At 41.7% G+C, this 24,489-nt stretch overlaps 1 protein-coding gene across 1 annotated transcript in view; it reads left to right on the plus strand.

Annotated features, from left to right (window-relative positions):
* LOC122213736 (zinc finger protein 77-like) overlaps positions 1 to 24,489 on the plus strand; it is an 81,397-nt gene that overhangs the window by 14,446 nt on the left and 42,462 nt on the right. Inside the window, exons 2-4 of the mRNA XM_042927932.1 lie at positions 2,156 to 2,282; positions 5,474 to 5,531; positions 5,950 to 6,205. Coding sequence (XP_042783866.1) covers positions 2,156 to 2,282; positions 5,474 to 5,531; positions 5,950 to 6,205 — 441 coding nt within the window. The remainder of the gene's footprint in view (positions 1 to 2,155; positions 2,283 to 5,473; positions 5,532 to 5,949; positions 6,206 to 24,489) is intronic.

Raw genomic sequence — 24,489 nt, forward strand, 5'->3', positions numbered from 1 at the left:
AGTTGGTTGCTTAACTGACTGAGCCACTCAGGCACCCCTTGAACTCTCAGAAATTTTTAAAGCACATGTCTAAATAGAATTACAGATCTTACACATTTTGAGAAGTTTTAACTTTAAGTAGTCAAAGACCTGGTGAAAGCAAAACATAGAAACTTTGGTTTTGGGGGCAGATAAGGAAAGGAAGAAGACTTTTGTTTACATCGTCTTGATCAAGACCAGACCAACAATCCAAGAAAGCTTTGTCCCAGCGAGAAAAGTGCATGTTTACTATTGAAGCAGTATCCTTTTAAAATCAATTTATTTCAATATTAGTCCATCCTAAGCACACACACATAAAATTACTTTCTAAAGCTGTCCCTTCACAAACTTGTCTGCAACATTCTTTTGCACTCAGAGTTTGTCCTGAGATTTTTTTCTCTAAATAACCAGTCTCATTTTAGGAGAAAATTACTTTCTTTCACCTTAACAAAATGTATTCCCATCCCTCATATCTCCTACTCTCTTAGATACAGACTTGCTTTCCCCATTCCGGTCGGTCTCAGTTACATTTAGAATTGTACCTCTTAGAAACCTTAGTTTCCAGTGAAAACCAATTGAGAACTGTCTATACACCAGGATTCTTTAGATGACAAATTTATGGACGCATTTCATAGTTTTTAGGAACATGCCTTTTTCATAGCACAGTCTTTATATGAGGCACAATGTATGTTTTCCTACAGGTGCAGGTATCTTTAGTTTCTCTGCAATAAGAAGTCAAAAGCAGATGAAACTTATTTTTTTGCTAATTAACATGTTAGTATTTTATCTTATTGAGAAAAGACTTAGATGCCCAGTGAATTAAACCGAATTTATCACTGAACTTAGCAAAATTTCAAAGTTTCAGGTTATGAAAGATTTTGAAAGCTATCTTAAAAATTACCCATGAGAACTTTCTGAGACAAAGTTAACCATGATTTTAAGTCATCATTTATTTACAAACTGCAACAGAGATAACATGAGCTTATTTGACCTTTAGTATAAAAGTTTTATATGTAATAAATATGTATGGATAACTCTAAAATCATGTCTTTTCGTTACATCAGCAACCTTAAATTAGCTTTAATATCAAATATATTCTGGGGCAGCTGGGTGGCTCAGTAGGTTAAGTGTCTGACTTTGGCTCAGGTCATGATCTTATCGTTCATGACTTCGAGCCCTGCCGTCGGGCTCTGTGCTGCCAGCTCAGAGCCTGGAGCCTGCTTTGGATTCTGTGTCTCCCTCTCTCTTTGCCCCTCTCCTGCTCATGCTCTGTATCTCTCTCTCTCTCAAAAATAAACAAACATTAAAAATTAAAAAAAAATCAAATATGTTGCATCTGCGTCCACTAGGAGTCAATTTGTTGCCCACTGTTTTTTTTTTTTTTTTTTAAACCTGGGATACCTATGGGAAAAATCTAAAGTTGGCCATTTAAGTCCAGTAGAGCCCCTGTTCCTGTAGAGGCAGGGGAAAGCCAATGGGTGGAATAAAAGAGAGGTCATCTAGAATGTCTGAAGGGTCAGATGGGCCATGTGTCTGAGGAAGACACAATCTGCAGTTTTTGTAGAGGTTGGGATTTGGGGACAGTGCCATGAATATGAAGGCTTGCATGTATGGGACCTGTGAGCATTTGGAGGAGTTCTGGCAAAAGACTTCAAGTTGCGTAGTGGGGCCATATGTCTTGATCTGGGAGTTTGTATGAGGCCAGGACACATGACATGAAAGATGAGATGATTTTTCTCAGGTCTTGGGGTTCATGTTTTATCCACTTTTTAAAAATACAGCCCAAAGGCTGAATCTGAGTGTCCACAGCATCCTGACATTCTGGTTCCAGTTCTTGGAGCTGACGAGGCACAATCGTCTTAGAGCAAGCCAAGCGTGTGTCCTCCGGTCTGTGTGTTGTCCGAGTGAATATTTCAGTTTTCAGTCTGTACAGTACTGGTCTGCTCAGATCTGTCTCAGTGTAAATATCCCACTAAATAGGCTGTGTGTAAGTCCATGTCAGCTGTTGTCCTCACCCTCTATTGTGACTCAGGGGTTCTAGGAATGGAGTGCAGCTCCCCGCCTGTCACCCTTCATCCTTCCACACACATGGGTGATGATGGAGCTTTGCAGCAATAGAGTGTGTGGTATGTTTCAGGCCTCTGTGGTCTTTGAGGATGTGGCTGTGAACTTTACCCCGGAAGAGTGGGCTTTGCTGAATCGTGGTCAGAGGAAGCTCTACAGAGATGTGATGCTGGAGACCTGCAGGAACCTGTCTGCCGTTGGTAAGGATGGCTCCATACCTTCACTGGTCTTTTCAGGAGGAAGAAGAATAAGTCAAATTTGCAAATGATATGAAACAATACATAGAATGTCCTTAACACTTCACCAAATACTATTAGAACTAATACATGAATTTAGAAGACTTGCAGAACACAAAATTAATATTCCAAAATCTGTTGCACTTCCGTATCTACTATCAAAATAGCAGAGAAATGTAGAAAACAAACCCATGTTAAATTACCTCAAAAACCATAAAATACTATGTTAAATGTAACTAAGGAAGTTTAAAGATACTTAATCTAGGAGGTATAAACATTTAGTGAAAGAAATTGAAGGGGCGTCTGGGTGGCTCAGTTGGTTAAGTGTCAACTTTGGCTCAGGTCGTGATCTCACAGTTTGTGGGTTTGAGCCCTGCGTTGGGCTCTGTGCTGACAGCTCACAGCCTGGAGCCTGCTTCACATTCTATGTCTTCTTCTCACTCTGCCCCTCCCCCACTCATTCTCTCTCTTTCTCTCTCTCTCTTTCAAAAATAAATATTAAGAAATTTTTAAAAAAATAAATTGAAGGGGCACTTCAGTGGCTCAGTTGGTTGGGCATCCGACTTTGGCTCAGGCCATGATCTCATGGTCTGTGAGTTTGAGCCCTGCGTTGGGCTCTGTGCTGACAGCTCAGAGCCTGGAGCCTGTTTCGGATTCTGTGTTTCCCTCTCTCTGCCCCTCCCCCACTCATGCTCTGTCTCTGTCTCTCTCAAAAAAGAGTAAATAAACATTTAAAAATACTTAAAAAAAAGGAAATTGAAGACGACACAATAAAAAAAGGTATACCATTGTCCTGGATTATAAGAACTAATATTATTGAAAATGCCCATACTATGAAAAGTGTTATACATATTCAATGCAATCCCCATCAATATACAGATAGTATTTTTGAAAGAACTAGAGCAAGAAATTTTAAAATTTTTATGAAAACAGAAAAGATTCCAAATAAAGCAATTTTAAGAAAACATACCAAAGCTGAAGATACAACAGTCTCAGATTTCAAACTATACTAAGCAAAACAGTGTAGTACCGGGACAAAAATATACACATAGATCAAGGCAACAAAATAGTCCAGAAATAAACCCATGCTTATATGGCCGGATTATGTACAAAGAAGGAGCTGAAAATATACAATGGGGTTAAGACTGTCTCTTCAATAAGTGGTGTTGGGAAAATGAGACAGCTACCTGCAAGGAGGTGAAACTGGGCCAGCTTCGTACCCCTTACCTGAAAGGAGACTCCGTATGGATTAAACACCTCGGTGTAGGACTTGAACCCATACACGTCTTAAGACTAAACGGAGGCACTGAACTCATGGACATCAGCCTTAGCATTATTTTTGTGGAATCATCCCTTCAGGTAAGGGAAACAAAAGGAAAAATAAAAAATTGAAAGGGGAACATAGCAAACATAACAGACATTTTCCCACAGAAAATAATAGAGGTGGCCACTTGGCACACGAAAGGCTGCTCAATATCACTAATCCTTAGGGAAATGCACATCAAAACCACAATGAGCTGTCCCCTCACAGCAGCCGGAACGGCTAGTGTCAAAAAGACAGGAAATACGAGTGTTGGTGAGGATGTGGAGAAAAGGAAACTCCTCGTCGGTGGGATTTAAATGGGTGCAACCAGCTTGGCAAACAGTTTGGAATTTCCACAATAAAATGAAACCTAACATATAGCCCATAATTCCACTTCTGGGTAGTTCACCAAAGAAAAAAAAGCCAGCACAATAAGACATGTGCACCCCCTGGTTCACTGGACTGTTACTCGCTGTACTCAACATAGGGAAGCAATGCAGGTGTCCTTCAACAGATGAATGGATAATGAAGATGTGGTATCTACATACAAGGGACTATCCCTCAGTAATACAAAAGGGACGAATTTGTGATGTTTGCGGCAACGTGGATGGACCTAGAGAGTATTATACCAAGTAAATAAGTCCGACAGAGAGACAAACAAAACACGTTACTTATATGTGGAATCTAAATGACAAAATGAACAAACAACAGAAAATAGGGACAGTCTTAAAATTCTAGGGAACAAATTGGTGTTTGTGAGATTGGAATGGGATTGAGAGACAGGTGAAATCATGGAGGGGATTGAGAAGAACAGATTTGCACTTGTTGAATAAATACGTTACCAGAAGGAAAAGTAGAGCACAGGGAATATGGTCAATAATTGTATAGTTGTGTATAATGACAGCAATTACACTTTTTATGGTGAGCATTTTGTAACGTATGTAATTGTCAAATCACCATATTGTACACCTGACACTAATATATAGGTCAGTATGCTTCTAGTAAAAGAATGATTAAATGAATGAATTAATAAATGAATAAATAATAAAAAGCCACCAATTATCGGTCATCAATGACCCTGAAGACTAAAGTTAGTGCCCATCTTCCAGATTGCTTGTTCTTCAAATCCTCCGTCCCGCTGAGCTCTTCTCAGGGGCAGGCCAGCAGCCACACACATCACCTGACCTCTAATGGCAGCTGGGGCAGTGTAGGAAGGCTTCACCAAAGGCCTGTGTGCCTTCAGAACTGATCAACCCTTGGTTGGACCAGGTTCCAGACAAGGGATTGACATTTGGACACATCCCCTAGAAACATGACTCTGTTTTTGAGAAGGGTGATATTTGTCATTCACCCGGCTTTCCTGTTGGACTTTTCATCTATCATACCCCCTGTGCCCAGTCTTTCTGTCTTCCTGTAGAGGTAGGGTATGGATGTGTGTATCTTGCCCAGTTCCTTCCTACTTGGCTCTTCTGATAATTCTTACCTCCACATTAGTGTCCATCTAGTTTGAAGTATTTTTGAATGAACGGGCTGCCATTTCAGACACTTTCTCTATTATTGCCAAAGTCCCGAGTCACAAGGGTCCTCGGAATTTTTTGGTCACCTGACCATTCTTCCTCATGAAGTTCATTTACATTTCGGGATCCGTATATAAATAGAGATACATGGTCTGTTTTCTTACCTTACATATCAGATCATTTCCGAGAAATTCAATTAGACTCCTAATTCTTGTAGTTTCTCCCAGTCAAGGTAAAATGAGTGGATCAAAGGCTCAGTGGAATTCTTTGCAGAATGAGCCTCTGAGTGAAAATACTAATGTATACAAAAAATGATTCCTGTTCTGTGTTTGTAGAGAAGCAGAAATTTCACAGCAGTGGAGATTTGACCCGAATGCAGGAAGGGCTTTTGAGGTGAATGACACTTGTAAGGGAGGAAGGGGGGGATGTTGGCGATTGTGAGACTGACCTGAAATTAGAGAACAGTTGCAAACCTAGCACAACAATCCTGTAGTCGAAATTTTCACAAGACAAACCTTTATAAATGCATTCTACCTATTGATCATCTGAAAAACAATTCAGTTGGAAAAAAATGGTCAGGGAAAAGCATATGTAAGAAGCCCTGAATGTTGACTCTATTTGAGTCCTCAGGGAGAACAGGAAGCTTGTTCCACTTTGGAACCTTGCACACAGTGCTAAAAACATACTCATTCGTTGAGAATATCCATCATGTAACCCAATAATGATTAACAAACATCAATAGATCATTAGGTAATAAAGAGATCACTTATAATCATTATTCCCTAACAATGTACCTTCCTATTTTGAACAGAAGTCCTTTGGTGGAGAGTGTCTGTGAACGTATTGAAGGAGATCCATGTGGAGAAACCCTGAACCCGATTACAAGTCTTACTGTGCATGAGGGCTGTCCCACTGGAGGCAAATCCTGTGAATGCGCTAAGTGTAGGGAAGCCCTCACAGATGTTTTTTTTCTAGGGAATCTGGGAAGATCTCACCCAGGACTCAAATCTAGTCCCTGTGAGGAATGTGGGCCGGCCTGTAGCTCCGTCTCAAGCCTCAGCACTCAGGTGGGTGCAGACCTTGTAGAGAAACCCTATGAAGGTCAGGACACCGGGAGAGCATCAGAGACATACGCAAAGAGTCTGAGTAGTAAAAAATCTCTAGAGGAGTGCAAAAAATGTGGAAAAGCTTTCACTTGCGTTTCTTCTTTTCAGGGTCATGTGCAAAATGACTGTGTACAGAGGGTCCATGCATGTGACGTGTGTGGGAAAGCCTTTATGTGTCACTCTGATCTTACACATCACGTGAGAACTCATACTGGGGAGAGAACCTATCAATGTCAGGAGTGTGGGAGAGCCTTCCAGTGTAAGTCAGGCCTACAGAAACATGTGAGGACTCACACTCCAGAGAAACTCTATAAATATCAGCCCTGTAAGAAATCCTTCCCTGGCCAGCAGTCCTTTCTAGTACCTAGGAGAAGACACACAGGGGACAGACACTTGGAATGTAAGGAGTGTGGGAAAACTTTCAAGAAGCATCTACAGTTTGAACGTCACATGACCACACACAATGTAGTCAAACCCTATGAATGTCGGGAGTGTGGAAAAACCTTCAAGCATCACCCAGACCTGCGAGTACATATGAGGACACACACTGGGGAAAGACCCTATGAATGTAAGGAATGTGGGAAATCTTTCCGAAAGTATGAACATTTTAAACGTCACATGACCACTCACAGTACTGTGAAACCCTATGAATGTAAGCAATGTGGCAGAGCCTTCCGGGATCACACAGACCTGCGAGTGCATATGAGGACACACACTGGGGAAAGACCATATGAATGTCAACAATGTGGGAAAGCCTTCAGATATCTTGGGAATCTGCGAGAGCATGTGACAATACACACGGGGGAGAGACCCTATGAATGTCAGGAGTGTGGGAAAGCCTTCAGGTATAACTCATGCCTGCGAGAACATGTGAGGAAACACACTGGGGAGAGGCCCTATAAATGTCAGCACTGTGGAAAAGCCTTCATTCGACACCACACCCTCGTACTACATACTGCGAGAAGACACTCAGTGGGTGGACACTTGGAATGTAAGGAGTGTGGGGAAACCTTCCGGAAGCATCAACCTTTTCAACGTCACATGACCACACACAATGTAGTGAAACCCTATGAATGTCAGGAGTGTGGGAAAGCCTTCAGGTATCACAGAGACCTACGAATACATGCACGGACACACACTGGGGAAAAACCCTGTAAATGTCAGCACTGTGGGAAAGCCTTCACATCTCCTTCCAACCTGGGAGCACACATGAGGACACATGCTGAGGAGAGACTTTTTGAGTGTATGGAGTGTGGGAAAGCTTTCCGTCAGCTGCAAAATTTTCAAAGTCATTTGAAAACACACAGCACCATTAAATCCTATGAATGTAAGAAGTGTGGGAAGGTGTACAAGTTCTCCTCCTCTCTTCGAGCGCATATGAAGAAGCACCCTGGGGAGAGACCTTGACAAATCACTGCTCCCTTCAAGAACACGTGAGGCTGCACAGTGGACAGTAGGCCTCTGTATGTAAGGACTCTGGTAAGACCTTCCAGTGTCTCGTAGACCTGGGCAGAAGAACCTTATGAATTTTCGCTCTGTGGGAAAGCCTTCAGTTGTCCCTCTTCCCTTCGAGAACACACGTGCAAGCACAGTAATGTGAAACATTACACACTTAAGCACCATGGAAGAGCCTGTCCAGGAATCTGTGAGCAAAGCCACACTGTAGGAAAGCATTTATTTTTCCTTCAAATATTTTTTTATGTTTATTTTTGAGACAGAGCATGAGCATGAGCAGGAGAGGGGCTGAGAGAGAGGGAAACAATCTGAGGTAGGCTCCAGGCTCTGAGCTGTCGGCATAGAGCCAGATGCGGGGCTTGAACTCATGAACCGTGAGATCATGATTGAGCCAAAGTCAGATGATCAAATGACTGAGCCACCCAGGCATCCCTCCTTTCAAATCTTATTGAAAATGCAAGTCAGTACAACGGAGATGATCCTGAATGCACACAATTTTGGGAAAACTTCAGGTATAGAACTTCATGTATTTTGTTCATGAAAATTCAGGCAGGAGAGAAATCTTTTCATTGTTGTGAATATGGCTTTGACTTTCCAGGTGCCTCTTCCTTGATTGGGATCCCAAGTGTATGAATTCCTAGTTCATCTCATTGATACGAACACTGATGGTTTTAAGTGGCCTTCTTTGCCCTCTCTATCTGTACAACCTAGATGTTACCTCAGACTTGAAGTAATCACATGGTTTTGTACAACATGTCTCTTTCCCATTATAATGTCTTTTGGACCTAGAGGTGATAAAAATGTGTCTGTTGTTGGTGTGTACTTAACACTTTTATATACTTTTACAAAAGAATCTCTTGAATTAAACATTCCAAAATGTCCTTGATAAATTTTCATGATGTTAGACCCCTCATTGTTGAAAGTTCTTTTCTGTCCTCTGTTATGGATACTGGAATTTCCTGATTCTGTGTCTACTCGTCTTTTCAGTCTTTATTATTAAAAGTTATATTTTCACATCAATTTTCTCATTGTCTTCAATTTTAAAAAAATTCAAAAATGTTTATTTTTGAGATAGGGTGAGAGAGAGAGAGAGAGAGAGAGAGAGAGAGAGAGTACAAGCGGGGGAGAGGCAGAGAGAGAGAGAGGGATACACGGAATCTGAAGTAGGCTTCAGCCTCCGAGCTGTCAGCACAGAGTCCAACGCGGGGCTTGAACTTACAAACCTCAAGATCATGACTTGGACACTTAACCCACTGAGTCACCTGGGCACCCCTTTTTCTTCAATTTTTCAAGTTCTGATATTGGTTTATCTTTCTGGCACTAGTTCTTGTCTTAGATTGATTTCGTTCCAAATTATGACCTAGAAGAACATCCCTTGTGCAGTTCTTTCTTGAGAGTGGATTGCAAGGCCTGGGAAAGTGAATGGGGTAAATGCTGAAACATCAGCAATGTTCTGGGCTCAAGGCTGTCCACCAATAGCCCTGTGAGATCCAGAGTCCCATGATCTCCCAGGAGCCAGTTCGGGAACAGACCCACTGTAGTCGTCTGGCAGTCTTCAAAACCGCACATCTTCCCTACGTGCTTTCATGTAAACACCGGATATGTGTGTGTGGTCTATGTCCGGAGGCTCTTTGTGTTTTCCTCCCATGCTTTGACATTCTTTGATGTTTATTCCTGGTGAACAGGAAATAAAGACTATGCAGTTTGCTCCTGGTGCTGTTTTGCTGGCAGAGAGAGCCTTGCATGTCCACTCTAAGTGAGAACTTTTTCTTCAGTGTGCAGGGACATCCCTTTGGACCATGACTCAGGTTTGCCTGCTTATTTCCGAAAGCAGTGATTGTGGTGGAAATACCAGTGGGGTGCTTTCCTCTGGCCCCCAGGGGGTGTCTGGAAAGACCAGTACCCTTGATATCAGCCAGATCAGTCGACCAAAATATGGTATCTGGTAAATTCTGGACATAGGAGCCCCTTCGGTTTTATCCTTAATAGAGGTAAGAAAAAAACCCAAAAAACCAAAACCAAAAACAAAAAAACCCTTGCTGTTTCCATAATGTTCCACAGTTCTGAGGTACCCCAAAGTCATTCCAACTATGGGACGAAATGCTTGTGGTTTTACCCTTGACTATGATATTTGGTCATGTAACGGTATGTAACATCCTATGGGGCTGGACATTCAAAGGGAAAAGTATTGCCACCTTGGTACCTTTAAAAGGATTTGCAGGGCACTTGGCTGACTCGGTCAGTAGAGCATGTAATTCTTAGTCTTGGACTTGTGGGGTTTTGCCCCACACTGGGTGTAGAGGTAATGTAAAAAAATAATAAAATGGAATTAAAAAAAAAAAAAGGATTTGCAAAAGCATACCCAACCTAATATTTACTGTTTTCCTCCTTTTTAAAAAAACACATCAGTAAACTATGAAAAATCTTTATTGTTTAGAGGAGTGGCATGTAAAATGCCATGGGGAGTCAAAAGGGGACGTGTCAGCATTAAGTTGTCATGAGTTTTCTTTGGATCCAAATGTGGTCTGAAGAATTTGCTCTCAGTGGCAGTGCATGCCAGTAGCCAATAGGGCTTAAGAACAACAGAGTTTGGAGGGATAAAGATGTTATTTATTGCTGAGACGTCTTGGACAGACATCCGTTATCATCCATTAGGTTCTGCCACGTAAAGGAGGCACTTCAGGAAACAGTATAGGGGATTCTGAGCACCTGAGCCTTCTGTTCTTAGGATGGGCCTGATGCCCTGAAGAGCCTCTTTATTTGTAGTATATTGTCTCATTCCATTCTGCCAGGAGGGTTTGAAAAATACAATTTTATATTCATAGCAGCTACACTACGATTCTGCCAATATCAGTTGAGGATGCTTCCCAGAAAGACGATGGTAGGTGATCCAGTTGAAAGAAATGGTTAGTGTCCCCAGATTCCACTCTAGTGCTGATAAAATGTGTTCAAGGGTCATTTGATCTCCCTGGTTGGTTAATCTGATTACTACTGTCAAAGTTTAGAATTATGTCTCCCTTTTGGAGGAAAGAAATTCTGTCATGATCCTGTTGTAAGAAATCTCTGCCTAATACGTGAATAGAGGAAGAAGGGAGAAAAAGACGGTGAGTTTCTCGCAAATGTCCTAGACAAAAGGAATAGGCTCACAGACAGGAACTTGTTCAGATTTTTTTTTTAGACACCCCCCCCCCCCCACAAATACTGGTACTATATTAATCCTTCCAGGCAGGGGCTGCATTACAGCAGGGGTTTGGGCACCAAGAGTGTACTTCTGGTGTCAACAAGGACAGAGATTCATTCCCAATGTGCAGGTGGTTCCACAAGCTGATTAAGACGGACAGCTGGGAAGAGCCCCTGTGGTTCCCTGGAGCCCTGTCACTGGGAATGAGGAGGATGTCAGAAAGACCAGGTGGAGGGATGCGGGTGGATGGAGTGCTTACATTTGAAGAAGATTTTTTCCAAAATCCTGGCTCTTTGTAATAATACCAGAAGCTACACTTTTTAAAATTTTTGTGTGGAGAGATTTCATATGCTGTCAGTAAAAAGTGAGAATTTTCTTATTTTATTTTTAAATTTATATCCAAGTTAGTTAGCATATAGTGCAATAATGGTTTCAGGAATAGAATCCAGTGATTCATCCCCTACGTATAATACCCAGTGCTCATCCCAACAGGTGTCCTCCTTAATGCCCCTTGCCCATTTAGCCCATCCCCCCACCCACAACCCTCTCCAGCAACCCTCAGTTTGTTCTCTATATTTAAGAGTCTTTTATGTTTTTCCCCCTCCCTCTTTTTATATTATTTTTGCTTCCCTTCCCCTATGTTCATCTGTTTAGTATCTTAAATTCCACATATGAGTGAAGTCATACGATATTTCTCTTTCTCTGTCTGACTGATTTTGCTTAGCATAACAGCCTCTAGTTCCATCTATGTTATTCCAAATGGCAAGATTTCATTCTTTTTGACTGCTGAGTAATCTCCATTGTATGTATGTATGTATGTATGTATGTATGTATGTATGTATGTATATGTGTGTGTATATGCACACACCACATCTTCTTTATCCATTCATCTGTTGATGGACATTTGGGCTCTTTCCATATTTTGGCTATTGTTGATAGCTCTGCTATAAACATTGGGGTGAATATGTCCCTTTGAAACTGCACACCTGTATCCTTTGGATAAATACCTAGTAGTGAAATTGCTGGGTCATAGGGTAGTTCTATTTTTAATTTTTTGAGGAACCTCCATACTGTTTTCCAGAGTGGCTGCACCAGTGTGCATTCCCAACAGCAGTACAAAAGAGTTCCCCTTTCTCCACATCCTTGACAACATCTGTTGTTGCCTGAGTTGTTAATGTTAGCCATTCTGACAGGTTTAAGGTGGTATCTCATTGTGGTTTTGATTTGTGTTTGTATTGATTTGATTTGTATTTCCGTGATGTTGAGCACTTTTTCATATGTCTGTTAGCCACCTGGATGTCTTTTGAAAAGTTTGAGAAGTGTCTATTCATGTCTTTTGCCCATTTCTTCACTGGATTATTTGTTTTTTGGGTGTTGAGTTTGATAAGTTCTTTATAGATTTTGGATACTAACCCTTTATCTGATATGTCATTTGAAAATGTCTTCTCCCATTCCATCAGTTATCTTTTAGTTTTGCTGATTGTTTCCAAGTTTTTATCTTGATGAGGTCCCAATAGTTCATTTTTGGTTTAGTTTCCCTTGCTTCTGGAGACATATTGAGTAAGAAGTTGCTGTGGTTGAAGTCAAAGAGGTTTTTGCCTCGTTTTCTCCTCAAGGATTTTGATGGCGTCCTGTCTTACATTTAGGTCTTTCATCCATGTTGAGTTTATTTTTGTGGATGGTGTAAGAAAGTGGTCCAGGTTCATTTTACTGCATGTCGCTGCCCAGTTTTCCCAGCACCACTTGCTGAAGAGACTGTCTTTATTCCATTGGATATTCTTTCCTGCTTTGTCAAAGATTAGTTGGCCATATGTTTGTGGGTCCATTTCTGGGTTCTCTACTCTGTTCCATTGATCCGAGTGTCTGTTCTTCTGCCAGTACCATACTGTCTTGATGATTACAGCTTTGTAATAAATACATCCTGAAGTCTGGGATTGTGATGCCTCCAGCTTTGGTTTTCTTTTTCAGGATTTCTTTGGCTATTAGGGGTCTTTTCTGGTTCCATGCAAAGTTTAGGATTGTTTGTTCTAGCTCTGTGAAGAATGCTGGTGTTATTTTGATAGGGATTGCATTGAATATGTAGATTGCTTTGGGTACTATCAACATTTTAACAATATTTGTTCTGTCCATGAGCATGGAATATTTTTCCATTTTTTGTGTCTTCTTCAATTTCTTTCATAAGCTTTCTATAGTTTTCAGTGCATAGATTTTTCACCTCTGTGATTAGGTTTATTCCTAGGTATTTTATGTGTTTTGGTGCAATTTTAAATTGAGATCAATTCCTTGATTTCTCTTTCTGTTACTTCATCATTGGTGTATAGAAATGCAACTGATTTCTGTGCATTGACTTTATATCCTGTGCCTTTGCCGAATTCATGGATCAGTCCTAGCAGTTTTTTGGTGGAATCTTTTGGGTTTTCCATATAGAGAATCACATCATCTGCAAAGAGTGAAAGTATGTCTTCCTCCTGGACGATTTGGATGGCTTTTGTTCCTTTGTGTCGTCTGATTGCTGAGGCTAGGACTTCCAATGCTATATTGAATAACAGTGGCAAGAGTGGACATCCCTGTCGTGTTCCTGACATTAGGGGGAAAGCTCTCAGTTTTTCCCCATTGAGGATGATATTAGCAGTGGGTCTCTCATATATGGCTTTTATGGTCTTGAGGTATGATCCTTCTATCCCTGCTTTCTTGAGGGTTTTTATCAGGAAAAGATGCTGTATTTTGTCAATGCTTTCTCTGCATTTGTTGAGAGGATCATGTAGTTCTTGTCCTTTATTTTATTAATGTGATGTACCGCATTGACTTGTGGATATTGAACCAGCCCTGCATTCCAGGTATAAATCCCACTTGATCATGGTGAATAATTCTTTTAATGTATTGTTGGATCCATTTGGCTAGTATCTTGTTGAGAATTTTTGCATCCGTGTTCATCAGTGAAATTAGTCTGTAGCTCTCCTTTTTAGGGGGTCTTTGTCTGGTTCTGGAATGAAGGTAATGCTGGCCTCATAGAATGAGTTTGGAAGTTTTCCTTCCATTTCTGTTTTTTGGAACAGCTTCAACAGAATAGGTGTTAACTCTTTAAATGTTTAGTAGAGTTCCCCTGAAAGCCATCTGGCCCAGGACTCTGTTTTTTTGGGAGAATTTTTTTTTTTTTTAGCGTTTATTTTTGAGAGAGAGAGAGAGAGAGAAAGAGAGAGAGAGAGAGAGAGAGAGAGAGAGAGAGAGTGTTGAGTGGGGGAGGGGCAGAGAAAGACAGGGAGACACAGAATCTGAAACAGGTTCCAGGTTCTTAGCTGTCAGCACAGAGCCCAACACAGGGTTTGAACTCGGGAATGGTGAGATCATGACCTAGGCTGAAGTCAGATGCTTAACCAACTGAGCCACCCAGGTGCTCCTAGAGATTTTTGATTATTAATTCAATTTCTTTACTGGTTTTGGGTCTGTTCAAATTTTCTATTTCTTCCTGTTTCAGTTTTGGTAGTTATAGGTTTCTAGGAATTTGTCCATTTCTCCCAGATTGCCCATTTTATTGGCATCTAATTGCTCATAATATTCATTTATTACTGTTTGTATTTCTGCAGTGTTGGTTATGATCTCTCTTTCATTTGTGATTTTATTTATTTGGGTCTTTCCTTTTTCTTTATGATCAATCTGGCTAGGGGTTTATCAATTTTGTTAATTCTTTCAAAGAACCAGCTCCTGGTTGCATTGATCTGTTCTACTGTTTGTTTGCCTGCCTGTTTTATTTTAATAGCATTGATTTCCACTATAATATTTATTATGTCCCATCTTCTGCTGGTTTTGAATTTTATTTGCTGTTCTTTTTCCAGCTCTTTAAGGTGTAAGGTTAGGTTGTGTATCTAAGACCTTTATTCCTTCTTTAGGAATGCCTGAATTGCTATATACTTCCCTTTTATGATCGCCTTTGCTGCATCCCAGAGGTTTGGGGCTGTGGTATTATCATTTCCATTGACTTCCATGTACTTTTTAATTTCCTCTTCAACTTCATGGTTAGCCTATTCATTCTTTAGTAGTATGTTCTTTAGTTTCCAAGTATTTGTTGTCTTTCCATTTTTTTCTTGTAGTTGATTTCAAGTTTCATAGCTCTATGGTCTGAAAATATGCATGGTATGATCTCAATCTTTTTGTACTTTTTGAGGGCTGATTTGTGTTCCAGTATGTGATCTGTTCTGGAGAATGTTCCATGTGCACTTGAGAAGAATGTGTATTCTGCTGCTTTAGGATGAAAAGTTCTGAATATATCTGTTAAGTCCATCCGGTCCAGTGTGTCATTCAAAGCCATTGTTTCCTTGTTGAGTATCTGCTTAGATGCTCTGTCCATTGTTGTAAATGGGGTGTTAAAGTCCCCTACTATTATGGTATTATCGTCAATGCGTTTCTTTATGTTTGTGGTAAATTGATTTATATATTTGGGTGCACCACGTTAGGGGCATAAATGTTCACAATTGTTAGATCTTGGTGGATGGACCCCCTAATTATGATATAATGCCCTTCTTAATCTCTTGTTACACTTTAATTTTAAAATCTAGATTGTCTGGGGCGCCTGCATGGCTCAGTAGGTTGGGCGTCCAACTTCAGCTCAGGTCATGATCTCACACTTCATGGTTCAAGCCCTGTGTCAGGCTCTGTGCTGGCAGCTCGGAGCCTGGAGCCTGCTTCCGATTCTGGCTCTCTCTCTCTCTCTGCCTCTCCCCGACTTGTGCTCTGTCTCTCAAAAGTGAATAAATGTTAATAAATAAATGAATAAAATCTAGATTGTCTGATACAATTGTGGCTACTCCAGCTTTCTTTTGGCAACCATTAGCATGATAGATGGTTCTCCACCACCTTACTTTCAATCTGAAGGTGTCTTTAGGTCTAAAATGGGTCTCTTGTAAACAGCATATAGATGGATCTTGTTTTCTTATCCATTCTGTTTCCCTATGTCTTTTGGTTGGAACTTTTAGTCCATTCACATTTAGAGTGAGTACAGAAAGATAGGTATGTATTGCCATTGTATTGCCTATAGAGTTGGAGTTTCTGATGGTGTTCTCTGGTCCTCTCTAGTCTTTGTTGCTTTTGGTGTTTTTGTTTTGTTTTGTCTTTTCTCTCCTCAGAGAGTCCCTCTTAAAACTTCCTGCAGGGCTAGTTTAGTGGTCATGAGCTTTTTTAGTTTTTGTTTCTCTGGGAAACTCTTTATGTCTCCTCTATTTTGAATGACAGCCTTGCTGGATAAAGAATTCTTGACTGCATATTTTTCTGATTCAGCACATTGAATATATCTTGCCACTTCTTTCTTCTGCATATTTTTCTGATTCAGCACATTGAATATATCTTGCCATTGAATATATCTGCCAGGTTTCTGTGGCTAGGTGTGTTGCAAACCTGATCTGTCTTTCCTTACAGGTTAAGGACTTTTTTCCCTTGCTGCTTTCATAATTCTTTCCCTGTCTACATATTTTGTGAATTTGACTATGATATGCCTTGTTGATGGTCAGTTTTTGTTGACTCTAATGGGAATTCTCTGTGCTTCCTGGATTTTGATGTCTGTCTTCCCCCAGGTTAGGAAAGTTTTCCACTATGATTTGCTCACACAAAACTTCGACCTCTTTTTCTTGCTCTTCTTCTGGGATCCCTATGATTTGGATGTTATTCCTTTTTAATGAGTCACTGAGTTCTCTAATTCTTATATCATGCTCTTTTGCCTTAGTTTCCCTCTTGTTTTTTGCTTCATTATTCTCCATGTTTGTCTTCTATATTGCTGATTTGCTGCTCTGCTTCATCTATCCTTGCTGCTGTGGGAACCATTGAGATTGCATCTCAGTTATAGCATTTTTAATTTTGTCCTGACTAGATTTTACTTCTTTTATCTCCGCAGAAAGGTATTCTATTTTTTTTCACCCCAAGCTAGTATTATTATCATGGCTCTAAATTCTAGTTCAGACATCTTACTTATATCTGTGTTAAGTCCTTGGCTGTCATTTCTTCCTGTTCTTTCTTTTGGAGTGAATTCCTTGATTTTGTCATTTTGGAGGAAGAAAAATAATTAATAAAATAAAAAATTAAATTAAAAATTAAAAACAACACAAAAAAGTCAAATAAAGGAAGCTAGATTCTAAGTGTGTTTTGATCTGGTTGTTGAAAGAAGCTTGATAGAATATAGAAAAAAAGGAAAGGAAAAAAAAGAAAACTTTAAAAATTTTAAAAGGATGTATACAGTAAAATAAAATAAAATTAAGAAAGTAAAACAGACTAAAAATTTAAAAAAAATTAAAAATAGAAAAATCTTCATAAAAATGGAAAGTAAAAATAATTTTTTTCTCTTTCTGTTCAAGAGTAAGAAAAGAAAAAAAAATGAATAGATGGACCAGCAATCAGAATGAAATCTGAATGAAATTACATTGGTTTCCCCTAGAAGTCAAACTATGAAGCATTTTATAGTCTGTACACTAAGCAGGCAGAGAGACTTGTGGTGGTCCTCTAGGGCTTGGTTGGTATAGTTGGACCAGGCTTGGTGTAATGGCTCTGTACTCCACTAGGTGGTGCTGCTTAGCTTACTGGGGGTGGATTGGTGTGTCACATGTGTATGTGTATGTGCATGCTCAGGAGAGGTGAAAATGGTGTCACCCAGCTTCCCAGTCTCTAGGATCAGAACTCTGCTCTCGCTGACTAGCAACCAAGCATCCCTCCTTTGTCTCTGGCTTCCATCTACTCACCACTTCTACACTGTCTGCAACCAAGCCTTCAGCCTGCCAAGCAGCACCTCCCTCCCGAATTTTATCTCAGATGGGGCTGTGTTTCCAAATCCCTCACTACTGAGGGCCCTGAGGCTTGAACCTGCTCTGACCCTCTGGGGAGGGTATCCTTGAATAATGGCCGGGTGCCAGCCTACCCCCAGGTATGTTCACATGACTGTGCTGGTGCAGATGCTGAGAGACTGTGGCTGGTGCCAGTCCGCCCCAGAAAAATTTAGCATTATCATGTAGCAGCAGTGGTTCGGGGACTATGGTAAATCACAACATACATCTGACGCCACATTTCACTGCTCCCTCATGCCCCCTAACGTCCTTGTTCCAATACCAGCAAACATGGGTGAAATATGGGGTCTGCTGAGACCTTTGCCTGTGAGGAAGCTGCATGGCCTCTACCATATATCCTCCTGGCAGGGGACCTGCCTCTCCCCATATGGTCCGAGGACCCCCAGTACCTCGCTATTTGCTCCTGGGGATTCTCCCTTCCCACCAGAGCACCACCAGGTATTGAGCTGCAAACTTTCCGACTCTGTGCTCCCCAGTTTATAGACTTCTAATGGTACTGAAATCCTCTCCTTTCTCCTTTCTCCCTTTCTTGTTCAGTCCCTTATGAGTGTTTCCACTCTTTTTCTTTCCAGCTGCTTTTGGGGGAAATGCTTTCCCTGTACTCTCTCCCCTGTCTCTGTCTTCTCTCTGCAAGCAAAAATAGTTCCCTACCCTCCGTGGCTTCTTCCTGCCTCAGTTTACCTCTCCATGCCACGTACCGGCCAAATTCTGTGGCTCAAGTTCTGCAGATTGTTGTGTTAGTCTTCAGATCAATTTTATAGGTGTGCAAAATGGTTTGGTGCTGATCTAGCTGCATTTCAGGGATGAGAGAAGCAGAGAAGTTCAATGTGGCTCTGCCATCTTGGCCCCTCTGAGAATTGTCTTGAGAGACAATTTGGACTCAATTGTGATCATTAAGAAAACATTCATCAGGTTGTGGTGTGCAAGTCTGAATTTTGCTCCACCCTAGAGGCTTAAGGGAAGATGTATAATTGCTCAGTCATATTTCCAGTGACTGTTCTAGCATCTTTGCCAGAATGTAGGTGTCTGCTTTCCAAATACCTTTAAGGATGTTCCCATTGGGCCCGCTGGGCCTGGCGGTCTCCAGCAAGCATGTGAGCTAATTGGTATAAAGTTAAGAAACTAAGTAGGTGAGTATGAATAACTGTTAAATTCTTTGGCAAACCTCTGGGGATTCTCAGTTACTTTGGGAAAGCCTAATTCTGGCTCACAATTCTGCCTTAGTCCAGGGAAGGTAAGTAATTGAGCTTTATTTGGATTCTCACAGGGGCATGTCTTAACAGGTTCAGGGGAGGAAGGATTGGGGAGAGAATCAGAGGAAAAGGACCTTCAGTAAAAGGATTAAAAGTAGGTGGGGGTACATAGAAGGCCGGGATGGGGCAGAGGGAACAGAGGAAGGGGACATTGATGGCCTGGTCTCCACTGGAAGAGGCACCCACGTGTCTGGAAACAAAGAAGATGGGGAAGGGGAAGGAGGCTTGGAAGCCATTTTGACACCCTTGAGTGCTTTGTCTCTGATAATTTAGAAATAGTGGAGAAGGAACTTTAGATCCTGATAGTGTTTGGAAGCTTCAAAATTCCCATTAAAATAGGCATCCAATCTGGTTCTGACAATTTGAGAGCCATGGCTGTCCAATTCTATTTTGATTAGAGTTGGGAGATCAGAAGTCTTCCGTAATGGCCATTGATGTTCTAAGTTACCCCTGCTAAAGTTAGTCCATTTAGTTAGAAATTCACACGAGGAAAGACCGCAGTTTTTAAACATGAAACCAGAGGGGACCACTGAATTGGGGCTGAGAGACACCCTCAAAGCATTTTGATGACTGGGATCCCCTTTCTTGGCTTTTTCTTTAGAACAAAAGGATCAGATCCTAAAAACCACTGTTGTGACAGGAACAGGCTGGTTCCAAAAGGACTTGGCCCAAAGGCCCACACACTTCCAGGTAGAAACAGTCTAAGTCCACACAGAAGTCAGACCAGAGGCTGGCACACTTCTAATGGGACAGTGTTTGGTACCAAGTAGGTTAACCTTAAGTGTTGGTTGTTTTTCCAGCAAAAGGGGTCTATTGGGAGCTAATTGCAAGAACTGCAAATCAAGACATGCAAGAAATGGCATATCTGAGAGCAAGTCCTGAGAACAAAGGAGAGGATGCTCTTTTATAGGCAAAGGAGGAGTAGGGAGAGGGGAGGAACTATACAGAAAAAGTCCATTTGGGCAAACTGTGGTTTGAAGATGGTGGCTTCTCATTGACTGAGCTGTCACCATCTCTCATTGGCGGAGCTGTGACTGTCTCATTGGGGTGTGACAGCCTCTCATTGGCTAGACTGTTGCTGGGCAGGGGAAAGTTTTCTCAATGGGGTAAGGGCAGTAAAGTCTTTTCCTGTTGAGTCTGCAGGTGGCCAGGGGTTGAACAAGGAGCATCTCCGGCTGGCCTCCTGCCTTTATTTTATTTCCCTTTTGTGTTCTCACAAAACTTACACCTTTTGACGTTTTACTTTCTGCTGTGATTTTCTTTAACTCCTTTACAACTACCACTTTTTATTTATAAAAATGACGTTGTCACTCCTAATCTTGAAAACCTAAATATTGCTTATGAAATGGTCTTTGACAAAGAACACCAGGAGTCTTGGCCTTGCAGGTTAAGATTGTGGGATGGGGAGCCAGACACACATCTTCCCTACTTGTCTGTCAACAACTAGAACAGTGTCGGTGAGGTGAGTCTTAGTTGTGGTGGGAATGAGTTCTTACACGGAGCTCCAGGCATAACTGCGTTGAGGACACTATTAATTTCTGGAAATGCTGTTCCCAATGTGTGTTTTCCAAATAGCTCTTTGATGTTTACATGAAAATCTTTACCAGAATGGAAACATGTCCTTATTTCCTTACTTGTTCTTACTAGGAATAGTGCTATTTGTGTTCAACAGGAGGTTTCTTCCTGTGATGGGTGGGTAATTGGTTGGTAATATTTCACCCATCGATGTATCCTTGTATTAATTCCAGTGGAGGAAAAATGGGCCATGCCTTTCTCTTTTCCTTCAAACCACTGATACTTCTGTTGATCTGCCCCCAATTGACATAAATCAGTTTCTATTGCTGTGTCAGATGGCCTCCAGGGATGCTTCTCTGGCCCCGGGCATGGTCGTAGTCTGGTTGTATTTCAGGTTGGGTTTCATGTCTGAGATGGTGTGTAAGGGGAGCCGCAGTCCCACTGGGATGTGGGGAAGGAAACAGTAAAGGAAATGTACAGGAATGTGGTAGCATAAATGGAAAATAGAGATACCTGTGCACTGTGCAGTCTTTGCAGAGAGGAATGCTTATGTCTTATCATTCCAACCAGGGTCAGAATGGGCTTTCCTGTCTACTGTCCTCAGTTCACCAAAATGACCTTGTCATGGGGACGACAACACACTGACCTAACAACATGGGAAGTGTGGATCACAACAACATTGCAATTTCTGCACTGGCGGGAAAGAGTCCGTATGTGACATTTGATGTGGGATTCTTGCTTGTTCATAGAAAAACCAAGAAATCCCTGATTTTAAACATTGTCTAAAAAGAGTTCACAATTGCAAATACTCAGAGGATGTTTTCTTTGTGAATTTATGTTCCTTTTCTTTGCAATGCCCTTCTGATTCCGAGTCTGCAGTTTTGCAGGACAACCACTGAGTACATGTTTAGAGGCCTTGAAGGTGCACCTGTTCTGTGGCCATTTAAGGTTGGCCAGTCTTGGCAGTGACAGGAGGGGGCACAGGAAGGCCCAGGACAACAGACAACCTTATCCTCAGGTCTGAGACGGACAGTCAGTGCGTAGAGATGGGGTGACCGTGGGAGGCACCAAGGGAACGAGCCTAAACGGGCAGCTGGGAAGCAGTGAGCGTGAGGACATGTGGGCAAGTGTCTGCAGTGCCTGGGTCCACATGGAATATAATTGTGTGCTTTGAGCAAACATTGCTTTGCTTTGAGCCAGCTGTGTGGCACATAAGAGGGGGCTCAACTTTTAGCACCTGATACCGAGTATAGAGTCTGGGAAAGAAAGGATAAATTTGAATCATAATCCTGAGTTGTTTGTTTTGTTGTTGTTGTTCCTATGCTTGGTGCCCTCTAAAAATTCACCTAGATTTATAGGCCTCAGTTAACTCATACAAGGAGAGGGGAAAAAAAGGATGGCATTTGAGCAACTTGATTTATATGTGCTGACAGGGTTCCTTTAAGGAGGGCATTTAACACACTGCCGGATATGAGTAAGCAGCACGTCCGTGTTCACACAGTCGGTGAGAATGGCAGTCATAGCCTCAGACACGGAAGCCGGCCCGGCGCTCGGTACTGGGCTGTGACATTCACTGAGCAGAAACCATTTTACCCGCCTGTCCTCGGACGAGGCACACCCTTGTCTGTGAGGCATCAAGGCACATGAAGACCACGATACGGTCATGTGTGTAAAGAAGCTAAAAAATAGAGTCCAGTCCATACAGCTCCCCACATATTCCCTGCTTCTTGCTGATGTGCTTGCTGCCTCTTTTTTAAAACAAATTTTTTTTTAATGTTTATTTTATTTTTGAGAGAGAGAGAGAGAGAGAGACAGAACATGAGCAGGGGAGGGGCAGAGAGACTAGTAGATACAGAATCCGAAGCAGGCTCCAGGCTCTGAGCTGTCAGCACAGATCCCGACATGGGGCTCGAACTCATGAACCAGGAGATCATGACCTGAGCCAAAGTAGGACGCTTAACCGACTGAGCCACCCAGGCGCCCCGTGCTTCCTCTTTATTCATAGTTCGAGCTGCACCGCATCCCGCCTGCTTTCTAGACAAGAAGTGTGAAGATCTCCAATCACAAACTTACCTGTACGTCCTGACGGCATCTAATCCAGAATAAGGGAGCCCTTCCCACACGCCCCCATCATCTGTCACACGTCTGCATGCGTCATGTCAGAACACGTCCTCACGCGGTACATGTCACAGTGTGTCCCTCACACCGACACCTCCGCCCACCTTCATGAGTTGTGGTCATCCAATGTCCCGATGCAGTGCGATCCTCTCTGCCAACAGGTGTGGTCCTGGTGGTCTTTGAGTGGAGGGCATTGATGAAGTCATCGCCTTAGTCTTAGTAATGTGTTACAATCACGGTAATGACAAAGATTGTAAGTATATAAGAATTTAAAATATCGACCCAAAAGAAAACATCCCTAAAATCCTGTGCAGCTGGTACCATGACTAAGAATGCATGAAAATATTAACCAAGAATTGTCCTAAATGAGAAATAGCAAGGCTGACTTGACACTACATAAGTGCAAAGGGATATTTTGATAAAATCTCTCAGCCAATGAAAAGTTAAAGAGAATTACATTCGTTAGTATACAGGTGGTTTTTAAAAATGATTGACAAGTTTTCTTCCGGGCAACATGCATACAAACTTGTGTTTGACTAAACAAATGCACGCAGTTTTTAATCATAATATAAAATGTGAACACTTGCTGAATTCTTGGCTTCAACTCCCAAGTAAAAGAAATCTCCCACATCCCGCCTGAGACATGCAGAAGGTGCTCGTTTCTCACACGGAAGGATAGAACAGTACAGACACTCAACAGGGCAGTAGAGGGTCAGAGTCCCATGTAGTTTTTAGCTGCACCATTATATCTGTTGTCCTGGAATCAAGATGCCTGGTCTTCCACAATTACTGAGAGAATGGGTGCTTGCTATACAAATGATATGTTACACAAATACGGTAAGAAAAGGGGAGTCAAAGCATTAGAGAAATTTAAGAAATATGACTTTAAATCAGTGGCTCGGGGGACACAGTGGGGCTGGGTGGAAAACCCAAAGCTGTGGCTTTCTGACCATGGAATCTGATCTGTATTTGGGGGGTCATAGAGACATGAATGGAAGGCAAGACTGCTAAAAAAATAGGAGGGGAAAAGGTTAGTGTTTGGTTTGGTACATGCTTGATTGACAGGCTGCTAGTAGAAATTTGGGCTGCAGGCTGTTGGCAAATAAGCCCCTATGCATTTGTCCATCTGTATGGTGACCCCAACACTAGACTAGGGCATCTTCACCTCTACTTTCAATACTCAGACCACTGGTGAGTTGTCACCTAGAACCACAAATATGGGGATTCTGGGAAAAGTGGCTGTTAGCCTTATCCACAATGAAATAATTCAGCAGAACCATAATTATCTACGTAATTTTGTTGACCTTTCACAGTCGCATGGAAAAATGGAGTACAGTGAAGGGACAAAAAGAAAAGGTATATGGAGATTATATATTTCTTAAATATACATACAGTCTGAAATATATATACATACAGTCTGAAACATATATGTATATTTTAGAGGGATAGCTGTATATGTGGTTGGAAGGACTAGGAAAACAAAACAGTAAAGTAATGATTTCACGTAACACTGGAAGTTGATACCTAAATTCATGACAAGGTATATGCAGTACAAACACACACATACTCTGGGTTCAGTATTGTACCCCCCACATTTCCTGTCTACGCGGAACCTCAAAATACAGCCTTATCTAGAAATAAGGTGTTTGCACATTTAAGGAAGATGAGGCCACACTGGATTAGGGTAGGTCTTGACCCAGTGATGGGTGTCCTTATAAAACGGGGAAATTGGGACACAGAGGCCTGTACTGAAGACAGGGCTTGACCATATGAGACAGAAGCAGGGATTGGCATGATGTGTCTACCCACTGAGGAATGCAAAGATTCTTTGGCAACCCCTGGAAGCTGGGAGGGAGGCCTGGGACACATTCTCCTTCAGAACTTTCAGAAGGAACCAACCTT

This window comes from Panthera leo, chromosome A2 (genome assembly GCF_018350215.1).
Source record: "Panthera leo isolate Ple1 chromosome A2, P.leo_Ple1_pat1.1, whole genome shotgun sequence".
NCBI lineage: Eukaryota > Metazoa > Chordata > Mammalia > Carnivora > Felidae > Panthera > Panthera leo.